The 15,449-nt window shown below is 47.0% G+C and overlaps 1 protein-coding gene across 1 annotated transcript in view; it reads left to right on the forward strand.

Annotated features, from left to right (window-relative positions):
* The window catches only part of HEATR3 (HEAT repeat containing 3), a 43,429-nt gene extending 31,430 nt beyond the window's left edge, over window positions 1–11,999 (forward strand). Inside the window, exons 11-15 of the mRNA XM_056137119.1 lie at window positions 1,183–1,319; window positions 2,823–2,911; window positions 7,328–7,471; window positions 8,131–8,307; window positions 11,061–11,999. Of these exons, the coding sequence (XP_055993094.1) occupies window positions 1,183–1,319; window positions 2,823–2,911; window positions 7,328–7,471; window positions 8,131–8,307; window positions 11,061–11,183 (670 nt within the window). The 3' untranslated portion in view covers window positions 11,184–11,999. The remainder of the gene's footprint in view (window positions 1–1,182; window positions 1,320–2,822; window positions 2,912–7,327; window positions 7,472–8,130; window positions 8,308–11,060) is intronic.
* The last annotated feature ends 3,450 nt before the right edge of the window (window positions 12,000–15,449 follow it).

Below are 15,449 nucleotides of genomic sequence, written 5' to 3' on the forward strand. Positions count from 1 at the left end.
AACCTGGGGCTGAGCTTGAAAGTTCCTGCTCTCAGTATTTTAGTTTATTATTATTATTATTATTATTATTATTTTAAAAACATTTTTAATTATTTGTTTTATTAGTGAAACACCATAAAAGGTAAAGGCCCTCCCGTTGATCGTCGATTTGCTCGAGCGGGCCCAGTAACGTCTCCATTGAGACTTTGTTGTTACTGTGTCTGGCATATCGAATACTCTCGGTAGCTTGCCGGGCTCTCCGAGAGGGGCGGAGGAATCAAACTCGGGTCGGCCATGTTGGCCGCTTGTAAGGCGAACGCCCTACCCGCTGTGCTATCGCTCCAATGAAACACCATAATTTATTTATTTATTTATTTATTTATTTTTATTAGTACAGTTGTAGACTTACAAACTTTCGTGCTTGGGTTTCAGTTATACAATGATCGAGTACCCATCCCTCTACCAGTGCCCATTCTTCACCACCAGTGATCCCAGTAGCCCTCCACCCCCATCCCATTCCTCCCCCCACTCCGCCTCTGTGGCAGAACATTCCCTTTCGTTCACTCTTTCCTTTAGGGTGTTGTAGTTTGCAATAGAGATATTGAGGGCCATCGTGTTCCGTCTGTAGTCACTTTCAGCACACATCTTGCACCCCGAGGGAGTCTTCCAAACATCCTTTACTTGGTGTTCCCTTTTCTATCTGAGCTGCCTTTTCCCCCAGCATGTGCTGCCGGCTTCCAAGCCATAGAGCAGACCTCCTGGTACTTACTTCAAATTTTAGTTTATTATTTCTCAGTTTGGGCTGGAGCGATAGCACAGTGGTTAGGGAGTTTGCCTTACACGTAGCCAACATGGCCGACCCGAGTTCGATTCCTCCGCTCCTTTCGGAGAGCCCGGCAAGCTACCCGTGACGTATTCAATATACCAAACACAGTAATAAGTCTCACAGTGTTACTGGGCCCGCTTGAGCAAATCGATGAACAATGGGAGGACTGTGACTGTGAATTTCTCGGTTTGGGGGCCATACCCAGCGTTGCTCAGGGCTTGTTCCTGTGCTCAGGGCTCGCTCCTGGCAGGGCTTAGGGGACCAGACATGTGCTGGGATCCATCCCAGGTCGGCCGCATTCAAGGCTGTCCTGTCGCGCTAACCCCCGGGCTGCCCTGTCTTCATAAGGAGTTTAGCATGTTGCCACTCCCTTGCAGGATGAACACCATCCAGTGCCGGGCTCTCACGTGTCTGCAGAGTCTGGTCTCCCTCCTGGATGTGGACCACCTGGGAGGAGCCCCAGCCCTTCAGACCCTCGCCCAGCACCTGTCCCAGCTGCTTTTCTCTCAGCCAGGTAAGGGTTCAGCGTCCGACTTGGATCCCCGCCCTGCGTGTGGTTCTCTGAGCATCACACACGCGGGGTCCCACCTGAGCTCAGAGCAGCTGCTTGGGGCCCATGTGGTGTCAGGGGTCCAACCAGGCCTGCCACCCCCCACCGTCCAACGCAAAACACAGGCTCCAGCTCTTTGAACTGTCTCCTGGCCCCAGGAGAATGAAAATGTCCATGACGATTATGTCTGCTTAAGAGATGGGTATTGTAATAAAATCCCTAATGTTTGGCATTTCAAAAAGAATATGACCCGGGTTGGAGTGATGGCACGGCGGGTAGGGCATTTGCCTTGCACGCAGCCAACATGGCCAACCCGAGTTCGATTCCCAGCATCCCATATGGTCCCCCGAGCACCGCCAGGAGTAATTCCTGAGTGCATGAGCCAGGAGTTACCCCTGAGCATCGCCGGGTGTGACCCAAAAAGCAAGAAACGAAACAAAACAAAAAGAATATGACCCTCCAGATGCTGTGAGGATGAGGTGAAGTGTTACTGGGAAGGGTGGTGGGGAGGAGGCAGCTAAGTATCTCGGCTTTCTGTAGCTTGTCCCTCACCTGGTAGCTCTCGGGCTCCTGGCTCTGTGTTTAGGGTCAGTCCTGGTGACGCTCAGGGAACGATGCAGTGATGGGGGCTCAACAAGAGGTGGGTTTCCCCCTCCCTGGGGAAACTGGACAACTCTGGGGCACTCTTTGTCATCCTGGTACCCAGAGCAGAGGGTTCCCGAGCATTGTCGACCTCCCATATGCCCCGCCCAGACCAGCTGGTCAGCTGGTTGCCGTCAAGCTGTTTCCCACATACCCGCAGGGACCTCTTCACGCAGCCCCGTGTTTGTTTCCCTGACTACAGTCCCACTCCCCTGGGCAGCCCTCACTGCGTGGCTATACAGAGAGGCTGATGGTCATCACCCAGAGAGTCCTGTGTAGGAAGTAGGGCCGGAGGAGAAGAGTGAACATGAGCAGGCGGGGGACGGGAAAGCAGAGAGTCCGTAAGCACCACTCGCCCTACTGCCCCGGTCCTGCGACGGTTTGCAGTTGCTGGGAAGACTGGGTTTGTGGGGGAAGCAACAGCTGACCAGGGAGCCGGCACTGCTGCCGTCGGCTCGGGACTGTGCTGGCGCTCAGGGAGAAGCCGCGTCCCGCCTGCAGAGTAGATCATCCTGCTCTCACGCGGGCGTGAAATGAAGACCCCGTGTCCAGAAGTGTGCACCTTCTGTAGGATGCTCCCAGTCATCCGTCGTCGTGGTTGTCTTTCAGACACACAGTTCCCAGGTGGCTGCTGACTTGAAATTTTGCTCAGGCAGCAGGGAGGGGGGAGGGGGCGTATAGCTGAGCAGTAGAAATTTTACTGAAGTGGCAAGTGTTTTTCTCATCATTGCATGCTTTAACATTTAACATGCCTTGTGCTGATTCATTCTATGCAAGGTAATGTCTTGGGGAAAAACAAACTTGTTTTTCACTTTTATGTTTTAGATTTTGCTAAGCACGTTGACTTCCTGGAAGCCATAAGCAGTGCCTTGAGGGCCCTTTTGCAAACAATGGCCTCCAAAAACATTTCTCAGGTAAGATTTTTTTTTTTATGCTTGTGAAACCAGGAAAGATCCTGTATTATCGAGGCAAATTTTGAAGTATTTCTGTTATGAGAGTTATACATAATCCTTGTAGGGAGAAAATATACAAGTACTTAAAGTAAGAAGTAAGATCTTTCTTTTACATCACCGCATCTAGCAACAGAGTTTTTAATTGATAGAGTTTTCTTACTTGACATATGCTTTGTAACTATTTTTTTGGCTCTTTTAGATGAAAAACAAATAAACAAAACAAACAAAATCAGGGTCTGGAACTATAGTACAGCCAGTAGGGCACTTGCCTTGCATGCAGCCTATCAGGGTTCCATCCCCGGCACCCCATATGGTCCTCGGAGCACTGCTAAGAATGGTCCTGAGTGCCGAGCCAGGAGTGATTCCTGGGCATCGCCGAGTGATTCCAAAACCAAAGCCCCAAAAAACATCATGCCATCCCTACCTCCCACGGTCATCCAGCTGCCCCTCTAGGATAAGTGTCCTGACAGTTTGATTTTTTCACTTTTTTTTTCAAGGAATTTAAAAAGCAAAGAACCTGCATGCTCATCACTGAACATCAGCATATTGTCAGTCTCCTTTTTGGTTTTTGTTTTGGGCCATTCCTGGCAGTGCTCAAGTCATAAAGCACCAGGTGTGGAACCCAGGGCTCCCACGTAGGAAGCGTGCACTCCAACCCATTGAGCCACCTTTGCAGCTCACAGACTGTCTCCTAATCTACATTTCCACAACCTGCCCTCTCCTCATGCTGTTCCTTGGAGCAGCTATCATTTGTCCCATAGTGTGTTCTCCTTTCTCGGAGTTGGCCGGTTTACGTTTTGTTTGATGTGTCTCTCTGTGAGCTGGGGTGCTAGGTCTCAAGCCTTGACCGCGGGCATATTGGGGTTCTTGGTGGTGGAGAATATGCACTGGTGAAGGGATGGGTGTTTGATCATTATATGACCGAGACTTAAGCCTGAAAGCTTTGTAACTGTTCTCACGGTGATTCAATAAATAAATTTTAAAAAATAAAAAATAAATAAAGCCTTGACCACGGACACCACGGACACCTGGGGTGGTCAGGAGGCTCCTCCAGCACTGCGAGAAGCACCGGAGATTGAACTCAGATGACTTGCACTTTCCCAGCAAGCACTTAAAACCCTGAGCCATCCGGGTTCTAGGCCCCATGGTCCAGAAACTTAATTATATTCAGCGTCTCTCTCTTTGGGTGTGTGGGGGGGGAGGCTCGAATATTGCACAGTGCTCGGAGGCTGCTCCTGACTTGGTGCTCAGGTCATTCCCAGCGATGCTTTGCTGACCATGCCGCGTCAGGGCGCCAACCCAAGGCTCCCGCATGCTTTGCTTCTGCCTGCTGAGCCCTCTCGGAGGCCTGTAGTGTAACAGAACTGGACTCCACACTCTCAGTGTCTGCTTCCCTATCTGGTTATCGACCGAGGTTTGTGCACGTTACACATCTTTCCTGTGTGAGTCTGGACAGTGATACAGCCCGTCTTGATTACTCACTGCAGCCTCAGCTAGCTGTGAAGCCTCCGTCTCTTATGGGACATTATATAAGACTTTTGTCATTAGAGTATTTTTCGAGACACACAGGCATCAAAGCTGTCGGCTTTAGATTTGTCAGCTGCAACGCAGATGATTCAGAAACGAGTTTGATGACTCACCACTGTTTAGAAACGTGTTTTAAAAAATTTAAATGAGGGACTGGAGCAATAGAGCAGCAGGTAGGGTGTTTGCCTCGCACGTGGCCTAACTGGGTTCGATCCCCAGCATCCCGTATGGTCCCCTGAGCACTGCCAGGAGTAATTCTTGAGTGCAGAGCCAGGAGTGACCCCTGAGCATTGTCAGGTGTGACCCAAAAGAGAAAAACAAAAATTTTAATTAGAGACTAGAGAGATAGTATAGCAAGTAGGGTGCTTGCCTTGAAGGAAGCTGGCCTGGGTTCAATCCCTGGCATCCCATGTGTCCCCCTAGCACTACCACGAGTAATTCCTGAGTGCAGAGTGAGGAGTAATTCCTGAACATTGCCAGGTGTAGCCCAAAAGCAAAAAAAAAAAAATTGAAAAATTAAAAACATTTGTGTCTTGAAGGATCTCACAAATCTGAAAACAGTTTTTACAAGTAAAACCTGATAAGCAACTTAGATCTAGAATATATATATAACAACTCAGTATGATAAAGTCCTTTTTTAGATGGGCAGAGGATGAAGCATTTCTCCAAAGACAGGCAGTAACCAAAAAGCCCATGAAAAGATTCACCAACATTGTTAATTGTATTTTTTTTTTTTTTTAAAGCACACCAAGGGGCTGGAGCAATAGCACAGCGGGTAGGGCGTTTGCCTTGCATGCGGCCGACCTGGGTTTGATTCCCAGTATCTCATATGGTCTCCCAAGCACCGCCAGGAGTGATTCCTGAGTGCAGAGCCAGGAGTAACCCCTGAGCATTGTCTGGGTGTGACCCAAAAAGGCAAAAAAGTAAAAAATTAAAAATTAAAAATAAAAAAGCACATCAAAACATCAAAACCACAGTGAACTATCAACTTTACATGCATGAGGGTAACTCGAATCCCAAAGAGAATAACCAGTGTTAGTGAGGATGTGGAGAAACTGGGGCCCCCTACAGCACTCGTGGATGTAAAGTCGCAAGAACTTTGGGAGGGTATCTGACAGTTCCTCAAAAGTTAAACATGGAGCCTGTGACGCAGCATTCCTCTTAGGAATATCCCAGGAGCTGTTCAGTACCTTTGTTGCTTGCTTTGGGGGCCCTACCGAGCAGCTCTCAGGGCTTACTCCTCACCCTGTACTCCGGGGTCAGTCCTGGCAAGGCTCCGGAGATCGTATTTGGTGCTGGAGGGTGAGCCAGGATAGGCCCTGTGTATGGCAAGCATCCTACCCACCATACTAAGTAGTTGCTGCTATTTTTTCTTTTTTTTTTTTTTTTTTTTAGTTTTTGTTTTGTTTTGATTTTGAGGTCACCCCAGTGCTGCTCAGGGCTTACTCCTGGCCCTGAGCTCAGGAATCATTTCTGGATGGCCTTGAGGGACCAAACGTGTTGTCAGGGATCAAACCCAGTTTGGCTGCATGTTACGCGCCGTCATCCTCTCTTTCCGGCAGTATTAAAACAGCCAACACTTAGTGAGCCCTTTATATGCATTGTTTTTTCCTCAAGAGCAATTTGATGGTTATGGGTGTTGTTCCTGTGTTGCTGGTGGGGAAATGGAGTGAGGTTGAGTAACTTGTGCTGAATTACCCGGTATTGGAGGAAAGATCTGAACACAGGACATCAGGCTCCCAGTCCCAAGTCCTTCCTCACCACACTGCTCTTTCTGATACATGTCCCCAGTGTGTGTTCCACTGGCTTAAAAAGAGAAGTGTCTGGGGCTGGAGCGATAGCACAGCGGGTAGGGTGTTTGCCTTGCACGTAGCCAACATGGCCTACACAGGTTCGATTCCCAGCATCCCATATGGTTCCCCGAGCACCGCCAGGAGCAGTTCCTGAGTGCATGAGCCAGGAGTAACACCTGAGCATTGCCGGGTGTGACCCAAAAAGCAAAAAAAAAAAAAAAAGAGAAGTGTCACTGAAGTGTTATTTATTGGAACGGTCTTTACAGTCTTTAATAGTTGGCTCAAACACAGTACTCCAGAGGAAGTTCTGACGGTGTAGGGTTGGAAACTTCAGCAGGAGTGGAAGGTTTCTTTGGGATTTGGAGCCACAGCTGGCCGTGATCTGGTTCCACCCAGAGGCTCTGTACCTGGGGTTGCTCCTGGTGGTGCCAGGGATTGAACAAGGGTAAACCCCATGGAAGGCAAGTGCCTTAACCCCTGGATGTCTCTCCAACCCCTTTAAAGTTCCGTGATCTTAATGTACATAAAAAAAAAAGTGCGGGGGGGAGTGAGATAGAGAGGAGAGAGAGAGAGAGAAGAGAGGAGCGAGGGGGGAGAGAGAAGAGGGAGAGGGGAGAGGAGGGGAGGGGGGAGGGGAAGGAGCACTGAATGGCTCAGTGCTTGCTAGCTGTGAGAAGTGAGGTTCATTCATTCCCTGATCTCCAACACACTGCCAGGAACAGCGCTCAAAGAAACAGTTTTTTATGATGTGTTAAAAAAAAAATAGTTACCTCTCTTTAGTGTGTATATATCTGAGCCAGAATCTTCAAGTAAAATGCATAGGAGCTGAATATGAAGCCCCTTTTACCGGCGTGCAGCTTCAGTAAGTTGAGTGATTGGAATGACACGCGCAGGTCTCACTGGAGTTTGGCATGACCTGCTCTGTTTGGGAATGATTAGTAAGACTCGGCTGCCCAGAGTGTCTGTCCCTTAGAACTGTGCAGCATGGGAAGCTCCCTGTTAGCTTTGCTGTTGAAGCTGGTGGTGTTCAACACACTCCTCTCTTCTCTTTCAACAGTGCATGACTCCTGACCAGCTGATGACGTTATGCAAAGCCGGCATTTACAGTAGTAACGTTGGGGTTCGGGTGAATGTTGTCAGTATTCTAGGGATCACCGGCAGTGTCCTAGCCAAAGAAGATGGCACGCTTGAAACGCTGAAGGTAAAACAATATGCTTCAGTGGGGGTCGGAGGGGGGCGGGGGGAGAGTGCATGGGGTGAATGCATGCAGCCTTGCGTGCACTGGACCTTGGTTAAGTACCTGGCATCACATGGTTTCCTGAGCAGTGCCAGGAGTTGCCCTTGAGTACCACCAGGTGTGACTCAAAAACCAGGTTTAAAACCAAACACTTTACTCTGGTTATATGTAGTCAGAAATAAATTTCAAGGTGGGGTCTGGAGAGAGAGCACAGGGAATAAGATGGCTTGCCTTGCATGCTGCCGACCCCAGTTTAGTCCCCTAGCACCCTGGCCCTGCCAGGAGTGATCCCTGAGCTCAGAGCTAGGAGTCAGCCCTGATCACTGCTAAGTCTGACTCAAAAACCCAAAGGAAAAAAACAGAAAATAAATTTCTGGGGGCCGGAGAGAAATTTAGTACCAGTATAATGCAGTGGGTCAGGTTATATGTAGTTTATACTCAAAACGCAGCCGAGCCCAGATTGGACCCCCAGCCCCACATCTAACCCCTTGAACCTACCGAGAGTAATCCCTGACCACCGAGCCAGGTGTCAGCCCTGAGCACTGCCAGGTGCGGCCCCAGTGCCCGCCAGCACCCCCAAGAGAATGGTATTGTGGTAAAACACTGTGTTTTGTCATCTCCAGACCATCGGATGCTTCCTGCTTGAGGTTGCCACGAAAGACCCTTCCTTGGTAGTTGCGGGAGAAGCTTTGGATGCTCTCTTCGATGTTTTTGCGGACGGGAAAGAAGCCGAAAGGGCCTCGGTTCAAATTAAGTTGTTGTCTGCACTGAAAGAATTCCAGCCCGTCTTCAAAACGAAGGTAGAGCCAGCGTACTTAGCAATGGCCAAGTCCCCGTGGCGGGAGGGAGGGATGTGTGTGAAGCACCTGCATGCGGCCTCTGTGATTCCCGTGGCATGGCAGGGCTGAGTCAGACCCCGTCATCCCTACTGTTGAATCACTGAGCCCACGTGCTGTGGGAAAGTTCTTCTTCCTGTGGCAGCCCGTGAGGCGACAGCACAGTCACAAGCATTGAAACTTTCTTTGGTGAGCAATAGCACGGCAGGTAGGCCATTTGCCTTGTATGCACCCGACCTGGGTTCGAGTCCCAGCATCCCATATTGTCCCCCAAGTACCTCCAGGAGTAATGCCTGAGTGCAAGAACCAGGAGTAACCTCTGAGCATCACCAGGTGTGACCTGAAAATTAAAAAAGATAGAAAGAAAGTTCACTGGTAGATTGGTTCCACTGTTCTGGCAACTTCCTTTTGGTCAGCAGGGAATAGCCTCCTGGGAGTGCACCTGAGGACGGCAGGGTCTCCAGGAGGGCAGGGGATGTGCCTACTTCAGTCACCGTATATTGACCATTGCTTCAGAGACATACATGCTAGCTAATTTTTGAGTTGGATAATTTTCAAGGAGAGGGGAGATGGTTGCAGGCTTTTGTATGCAGGGTCCCCGGGTTCAGCCCCCACCACCACATGGTCCCCCGGGTACTTCTGGGACTCGTCTTCATGTGCAAAACCAGCAGGGACCCCCCCAAGCATGGTCATATCTGACCCAGAAACGGAAAACAAGCAGAAATTTCCAAAGCTGTCTTGGGGCCTGACAGACAGAATACAAATTAAGGCTTGAACTCAGCCAGCCCTTGTGTGATCCCAGCACCGCCAAGAGTGAGCGCTGAGCACCACCAGATGTGGGGGACCCCCCCCCAAAATAAGTAAAAAACCAACCTGTTTTCGTGGCACAGGGAAGAGCAACCAGAAATTTAAAAGAGACTTAAGGTCTTAAACCACAAGTCTACAAGTTTAATAGCACTGTAGCACTGTCCTCCTGTTGTTCATTGATTTGCTTGAGCGGGCACCAGTAATATCTCCATTGTGAGACTTGTTACTGTTTTTGGCACATCGAATACACCACGGGGAGCTTGCTAGGCTCTGCCATGCAGGCAGGGTACTCTCCGTAGTTTGCCGGGCTCTCCAAGAGGGACAGAGGAATCGAACCTGGGTCGGCCGCGTGCAAGCCCTACCCACTGTGCTATCGCTCCAGCCTGACAAGTTTAATATTACCCTGTTATTTAAAATTCAGTTTTTCAACTGTTACTTTTAGAAATAAAGGTAATCTGCCACTAGAGGGCTAATGCAGTAGGTACTCGTTTTGTACATGGCTGACCTGGCTCTGATTCCCAGCATCTTATTGAAAATTATCCTGAGTATATGATTTTGCGTTTAGATTTTAAATGTTTGCTTTAAAATCTCTGTCAATAGAATAGAAGTTTTGATAAAAAAAAATAAGTTTACTTCTGTTGTTCCCTCCTCCTCCTCCTCCCCCCCCCACACACACATACACACACATTTTTCCCTGGAAGGAGTACTTCTGGAGGTGTCCAGTATCATTCAGTGCCTGGCATTTAACCCAGTGCTCCATGCAAAGTATTTGCTCCAGCCCTTTGAACCAGTGTCTTTTGTATTTTTTTTTTTTTGGAGGAGGTGGAAGCGGGAGCACTCCCGGGGTCCTCTGGTCTTATTCCTAGCTCTGCACTCAGGGATCGCTCCTGGTGGCTCAGGGGACCCTATGGGGTGCTGGGGATCAACCAGGGTCAGACATGTGTGAGTCAAGCACCCTTGCCACTCTACTATTGCTCCAGCCCATCTGAAAAAGTTTTATGTGAATGACACTTTATCTAGAAATTTGGATACTTTGAAAGTTTATCATGCTATAAAATGGTTTTCCTAGAAGAAAAGGACAGTAGCTCTGAGTACCTGCCACAGTCTCTTATCATTGCATTTGAAGCCAGCCAGCCTTGGATTAGGAATATGAATGCAGTATTGGTTTATTTAAAAACAATTTTGTTTGTTTGTTTTTGGGCCCACACCTGGCAGTGCTCCAGGTTACTTCTATTTTGCACCCTGGAGTCACTCCTTGTGGTACTTGGGGGACCCGACGGGATGCTGGGGACCAAACACGGGTGGTTTGCGTGCAAGGCAAGTGCTCTTTCCTACCCGCTGTACTATCAGGTTCCAGTATTGGTTTATTTTTAACATTGTTATGTTTTGGAATGTTAAATTTTAAAATATAGGGCTGGAGTGATAGTACAGCGGGTAAGGTGCCTGTCTTGCATGGTGCTGACTCAAGTTCAAGCCCCTGCATGCCATGAGGTCTCCTGACCACCGCCAGGAGTGATTCCTGAGTGTAGAGTCAGGAGTAACTCCTGAGCACTGCCAGGTGTGGCCCCCAAAAAAAAAACAAAACAAAAAAGTAGTAACAGAAGCTGATATTAGTTGGGGGGATAGGGTTTGAGGGGGAGGATTTTAACAGTTTACTCTTAATTTTGCTGTGTTCAAGTTTGTAGATTTTTGTTTGTTTTAAGCAGCGAAAAAATTTACATCCACCTGTTCCCTGCCTCTTAGGTGTCCAAATTGGATGGCATTTTAAAAAGCAAAGACAAATGTACACCATAAGGTTAAATATGCTCCAGATTAAATGCTGCCTTTATTTAAATTCATGATATATGCCAAATAACTATGTGTTTTTTTGTTTTTGTTTTTGTTTTGTTTTTTTGTGTGGGGGGGGACAGATACGAAAAGAAGGGAGAGAAAAATGCAGCCCAGAGCAATTGTGTGTTCTTGACAATGTGAAGATGAACTTGAGAAGGTTCGTTGCTTACCAGGAAACTGTTGAAAAAAGACTGATGTGTTGAGCCTTTGGACGAGAGACCCGCCCGTGTCCACCCGCCGTTTCCAGAGCCAAAGAACTCTACAGGGATTCCGCAAGGCTGGCTATATGTTTCTAAAGTGTCATTTTAAAATATCTGTATTCCTACTTTGAATTGAAATTCTCAATGTCTGTGAGAAGTTCCCTTTAATCTCTGAAATCAGTTGGTTTCCGGTCCTTTCTAAATCCTGTTTCTGGTGTGTATTATTAAGCCGGAAGCATCAGGGACTTCTTCAGGGTCTTCTCAGGTGGTTCTTTGTGAGTGCTGAAGAAACTCAGAAGCAGTCTTGTTTTCCTGGGCCGGTGAGATCAGGGGTGTGGGGTGTAAGGCGCTTGCCTCACATGCCCCTGACCCCATTTCCACCAACCTTGCCAACCAGGCATTACCAGCAGTGCTCCTTGAGCACTGCCAGGTGCGACCCAACGCCGCCTCCTCCCCCAAATAGTTTCAAAGCAAACAAACAGAAAAATCATGTTTCCCTTGAATTTTGCCAATGAAAATTCAGAGCATTGCTTCGACGGTCTTTTAAGCCAGTATCACCTAATAGTAACTGAATCTTAACTGATCTAGGAAGAGACACTTTTATAAATTTATAAAATACTTTCGTATGAAACATGCCAATCATGTTTGCGTTTGCGAAGAATTGAAAGGAGTCGGATCTGTTTTCTTACCTGACAGAATGTGCTAAAGAGATCATGAAGTCAGTTATTGAGCTGGTCAGTTATTGCTCTGAATATCACTCCATGATACGGAATCAGAATTGGGATGAAATATTTTTTAATAAATAGCTTTTAATTAAAACTTTGGTGTCTTACAGAGTCGTTTCTGAAATACCAACAAAACCCTGTTCTTGGGTGTTTGCCTATTTTCTTTGTCTTGTTTGCGGTTTGAGTTGCCAGCACCTCACTACAGCTGAGCCACATCCTAGATTTAAAAAGGTTTGTTTACTCGTCTCCTGCTAAGGGATTGCATACATAATGAGTTAACATTTTACTTCTATTGAAGATTATGCATCTGATCAGGTGGGGTTTTTTTTATTTTAATATTCTTACAGGTTTCTATTTCAGTCCTTTTTCATGTGAACACTTATACAGTATTTATAATATTTTCTAATATAAGGCCAATATTCCCTTTCTTAAATAAAACACATTTTTACTTCTGTAGGCCTATTCAGATTCTCCCCTTAAAATTTTTGTAACAGGTAGGAACACCACAGGTAGGGCACTTGCTTTGCATGTGGCTGACCTGAGTTCAGTCCCCAATACTACATATGGTCCTCAAGTCTGCCAGTAGTCATCCTTGAGCACGGAGCCAGGAAAAATCCCACACCACTGGTTGTGGTGGCCCGCCACAAAAAAAAAAAAAAAAAAATGGTAAAACATTTTTCTTAACTCTCTTTCCTCTGACACTAAAACTTTACATTTGTAAGATTTACCTGTTTCATGTAAATATTAAAGTGTATTGGCACAGAATTGTTTATAATTTTACTTTTTTAATTCATATACCTGTAGAAAAAAGTTTGAAAAAATTTATCAATTTATAGTTTTGTGTAATTCCAGAAGATTAGCACCATTCATCTACGTGGGAATTTAAAAGTTTGTACATACAGTACCTATCTTGCCCCCATAAATTCTATACCCATCAAAAGAAAGTATTGTGTTGTTATGCTTAGGTTTTAGTCTGTTTGAAGTATGCTATGGTGCTACAATAGATTGTTACCAGAGAAAGCTTTTATCTCTGTGATCAGTTTCTGCCCCCCTAGAGTTGGAAAACCTGATTGATAACAGTGTATATCTAGAATTTTGGATCCATCCATCTACATGTAAATACATTGTGTCTATATTGGAAATGTTCTGTCACTTGACTTTTTACTTTAGCGGTAATGTACTGATGTTTTATCATGTCAGAGTAGTGTTTAGGTGACCAGATAGCACAGAAGGTAGAGCATTTGCCTTGTACACAGCCAACCCTGGTTCAATCCCCAGCATCCCATTGTATTCCTGAGTACAGGGCAGGAATGACTCTGAGTATTGCTGGGTGTGGCCTCAAAACCAAACCAGACCAAACCAAATCATACCATAAAGTACCTTGAGCAAGTGAAATTATCTGTTAGCATGTTTCTTTAGTCAACCTTTGACTAAATATTAAATGTGTTTCATGAAATAATGATCCCACTTTTGAGCTGTTGATCCTTCTGAAACATGAACTTCGCAACCAGAGCCATCCGGATCCCATATGATGGCCCTGAGCACTGCTGGGAGTGATTCCTGAGTGCAGAGCCAGGAGTAACCCCTGAACGTCACCAGGTGTGACTCAAAAAGAAAAAAAAAAACCAGAAAGGAAGAGAAACATTAGCTGAATTGTACTTTGATGCCCAGACACTTACTTCAGTGGTTTTGCTTTCAAACAGTTAAAAATCCCTCCCACAGGGCCGGAGTGATAGTAGAGTGGGTAGGGCTCTTGTCTTGCCCAAGGCCAATCCAGGTTCAATCCCTGGCATCCCATATGGTTCCCCAGGCTCTCCGGGACAGATTGATTTTGAGTGCAGAGTCAGGAGTAAGTTCTGAGCACCAACGGGTATGGCCCCTTCCCCAATAAAAATGAATGATGAAAGCCTTCTCAGAGGGTTGGAGAGATAGTTCAATGGGCAGGGCACCTGTCTGGTATGCAGCAGACCTGGATTTTATCCTGGGTACCCCATGGTTCCCTGAGTCCCACCAGGAGTGATCTCCCTGAGCTCAGAGCCAGGATAGAGCCCTGAGCAGCACTGAAAACCCTTCCCATCACCTGCAGATGGGGTGGCCCGAGACAGTCCAGGTTTGTGCCCTGGCTTAGGGTTCAAAGAAGTTAAGGAGAGGCTGGAGCAATAGCACAGCGGGTAGGGCGTTTGCCTTGCACGCGGCCAACCCAGGTTTGATTCCCAGCATCCCGTATGGTTCCCCTGAGCACCTCCAGGGGTAATTCCTGAGTACAGAGCCAGGAATAACTCCTGTGCATCGCTAGGTGTAACCCCCGCCCCCAAAAAATGGCAAGTTAAGGAGACCTTCTGAGGTCCAGGATTGGATCCTAATGCTAGAGCAGCTCTCCTGAACATGCTTAAACCACAGACCGAGTGGATTTGTAATGTGGGATAAATAATAATAGTCATCAATATTAAATTTGCCTGTAGGTGATTACAAAATGAATGTCCCTGTTCTTAGGAAATGCACATTAAAATGTTTAAGGCCGTTATCTCTGATTCTCAAATTATTTGGGGAACATTTTTTATGTATCTGTGGGTAAGATGAATAGTAGAACATGCAAGGTAAAATTATAAAGTGAAGGTTTGGAGATTTTGTATGATGGGCAGAGTGCTTGCCTTGCACTTGGATGGCCCAGCTTACATCCCCGGCACTCCAAAGGGTTCCCTGAACACCCCCTCCCCCACACCCTCCCCCAGGAGTGACGCCTGAGCACAGAGCCAGGAGTAAGCCTAAGCACCACTGTGTGTGACCCACAACCTAAAAGAAAAGATGGGCCATAGGGCATCAAGTAGGCATTTGCTTTGCATGCTACCAGGTTCAGTTCTCATCCCATACAGTCCCCCCAAGCCTGCTGGTAGTGAATGAACCCCTGAGTGCAGAGCCAGGAATAAAGCCCTGAGCACAGCCAGGTATGGTCCCCAAACCAAAAATAAAGTGAATTGGGTAAAGGGTGCATAGGACTTAAGTGAACTATTCGTTTAACTTTTTTTTCCTTGCTTTTTTTAAAATTTATTTTAATTTTCATTAGTGAGACACCATGAGGTACAGTTGTAGACTTACAAATTTTTGTGGATTTCAATTATACAATGATTGAGTACCCATCTCTCCACCAGTGCCCATTTTCTACCACCACGGGTCCCAGTATCCCTCCCACCCCCCCATCCTCCTCATCCCCCCCTGCCTCTGTGGCAGGGCATTCCCTTTTGTTCTCTCTCCCCTTTTGGGTGCTGTGATTTGCAAAAGAGGCATTGCATGGCAATCATGTTTGGTCTATAGTCTACTTTCAGCAGGCATCTCCCATCCTGGGAGAATCCTCCCAACACCCTTTACTTGGTGCTCCCTTCTCTATCTGAGTTGCCTTTTCCCCTGGCGTGTGCGGCTGGCTTCCAAGCTATGGAGTAAACCTCCCGGTACTTATCTCGGCTATTGTTACTACTCATCCTCTTGGAGAAGGATGTCGATAGCAACACAATACTAGTGGGAAACTTCAACACCGCGTTATCACCTC

Source organism: Sorex fumeus, unplaced genomic scaffold (genome assembly GCF_029834395.1).
Source record: "Sorex fumeus unplaced genomic scaffold, SorFum_2.1 ptg000122l, whole genome shotgun sequence".
NCBI lineage: Eukaryota > Metazoa > Chordata > Mammalia > Eulipotyphla > Soricidae > Sorex > Sorex fumeus.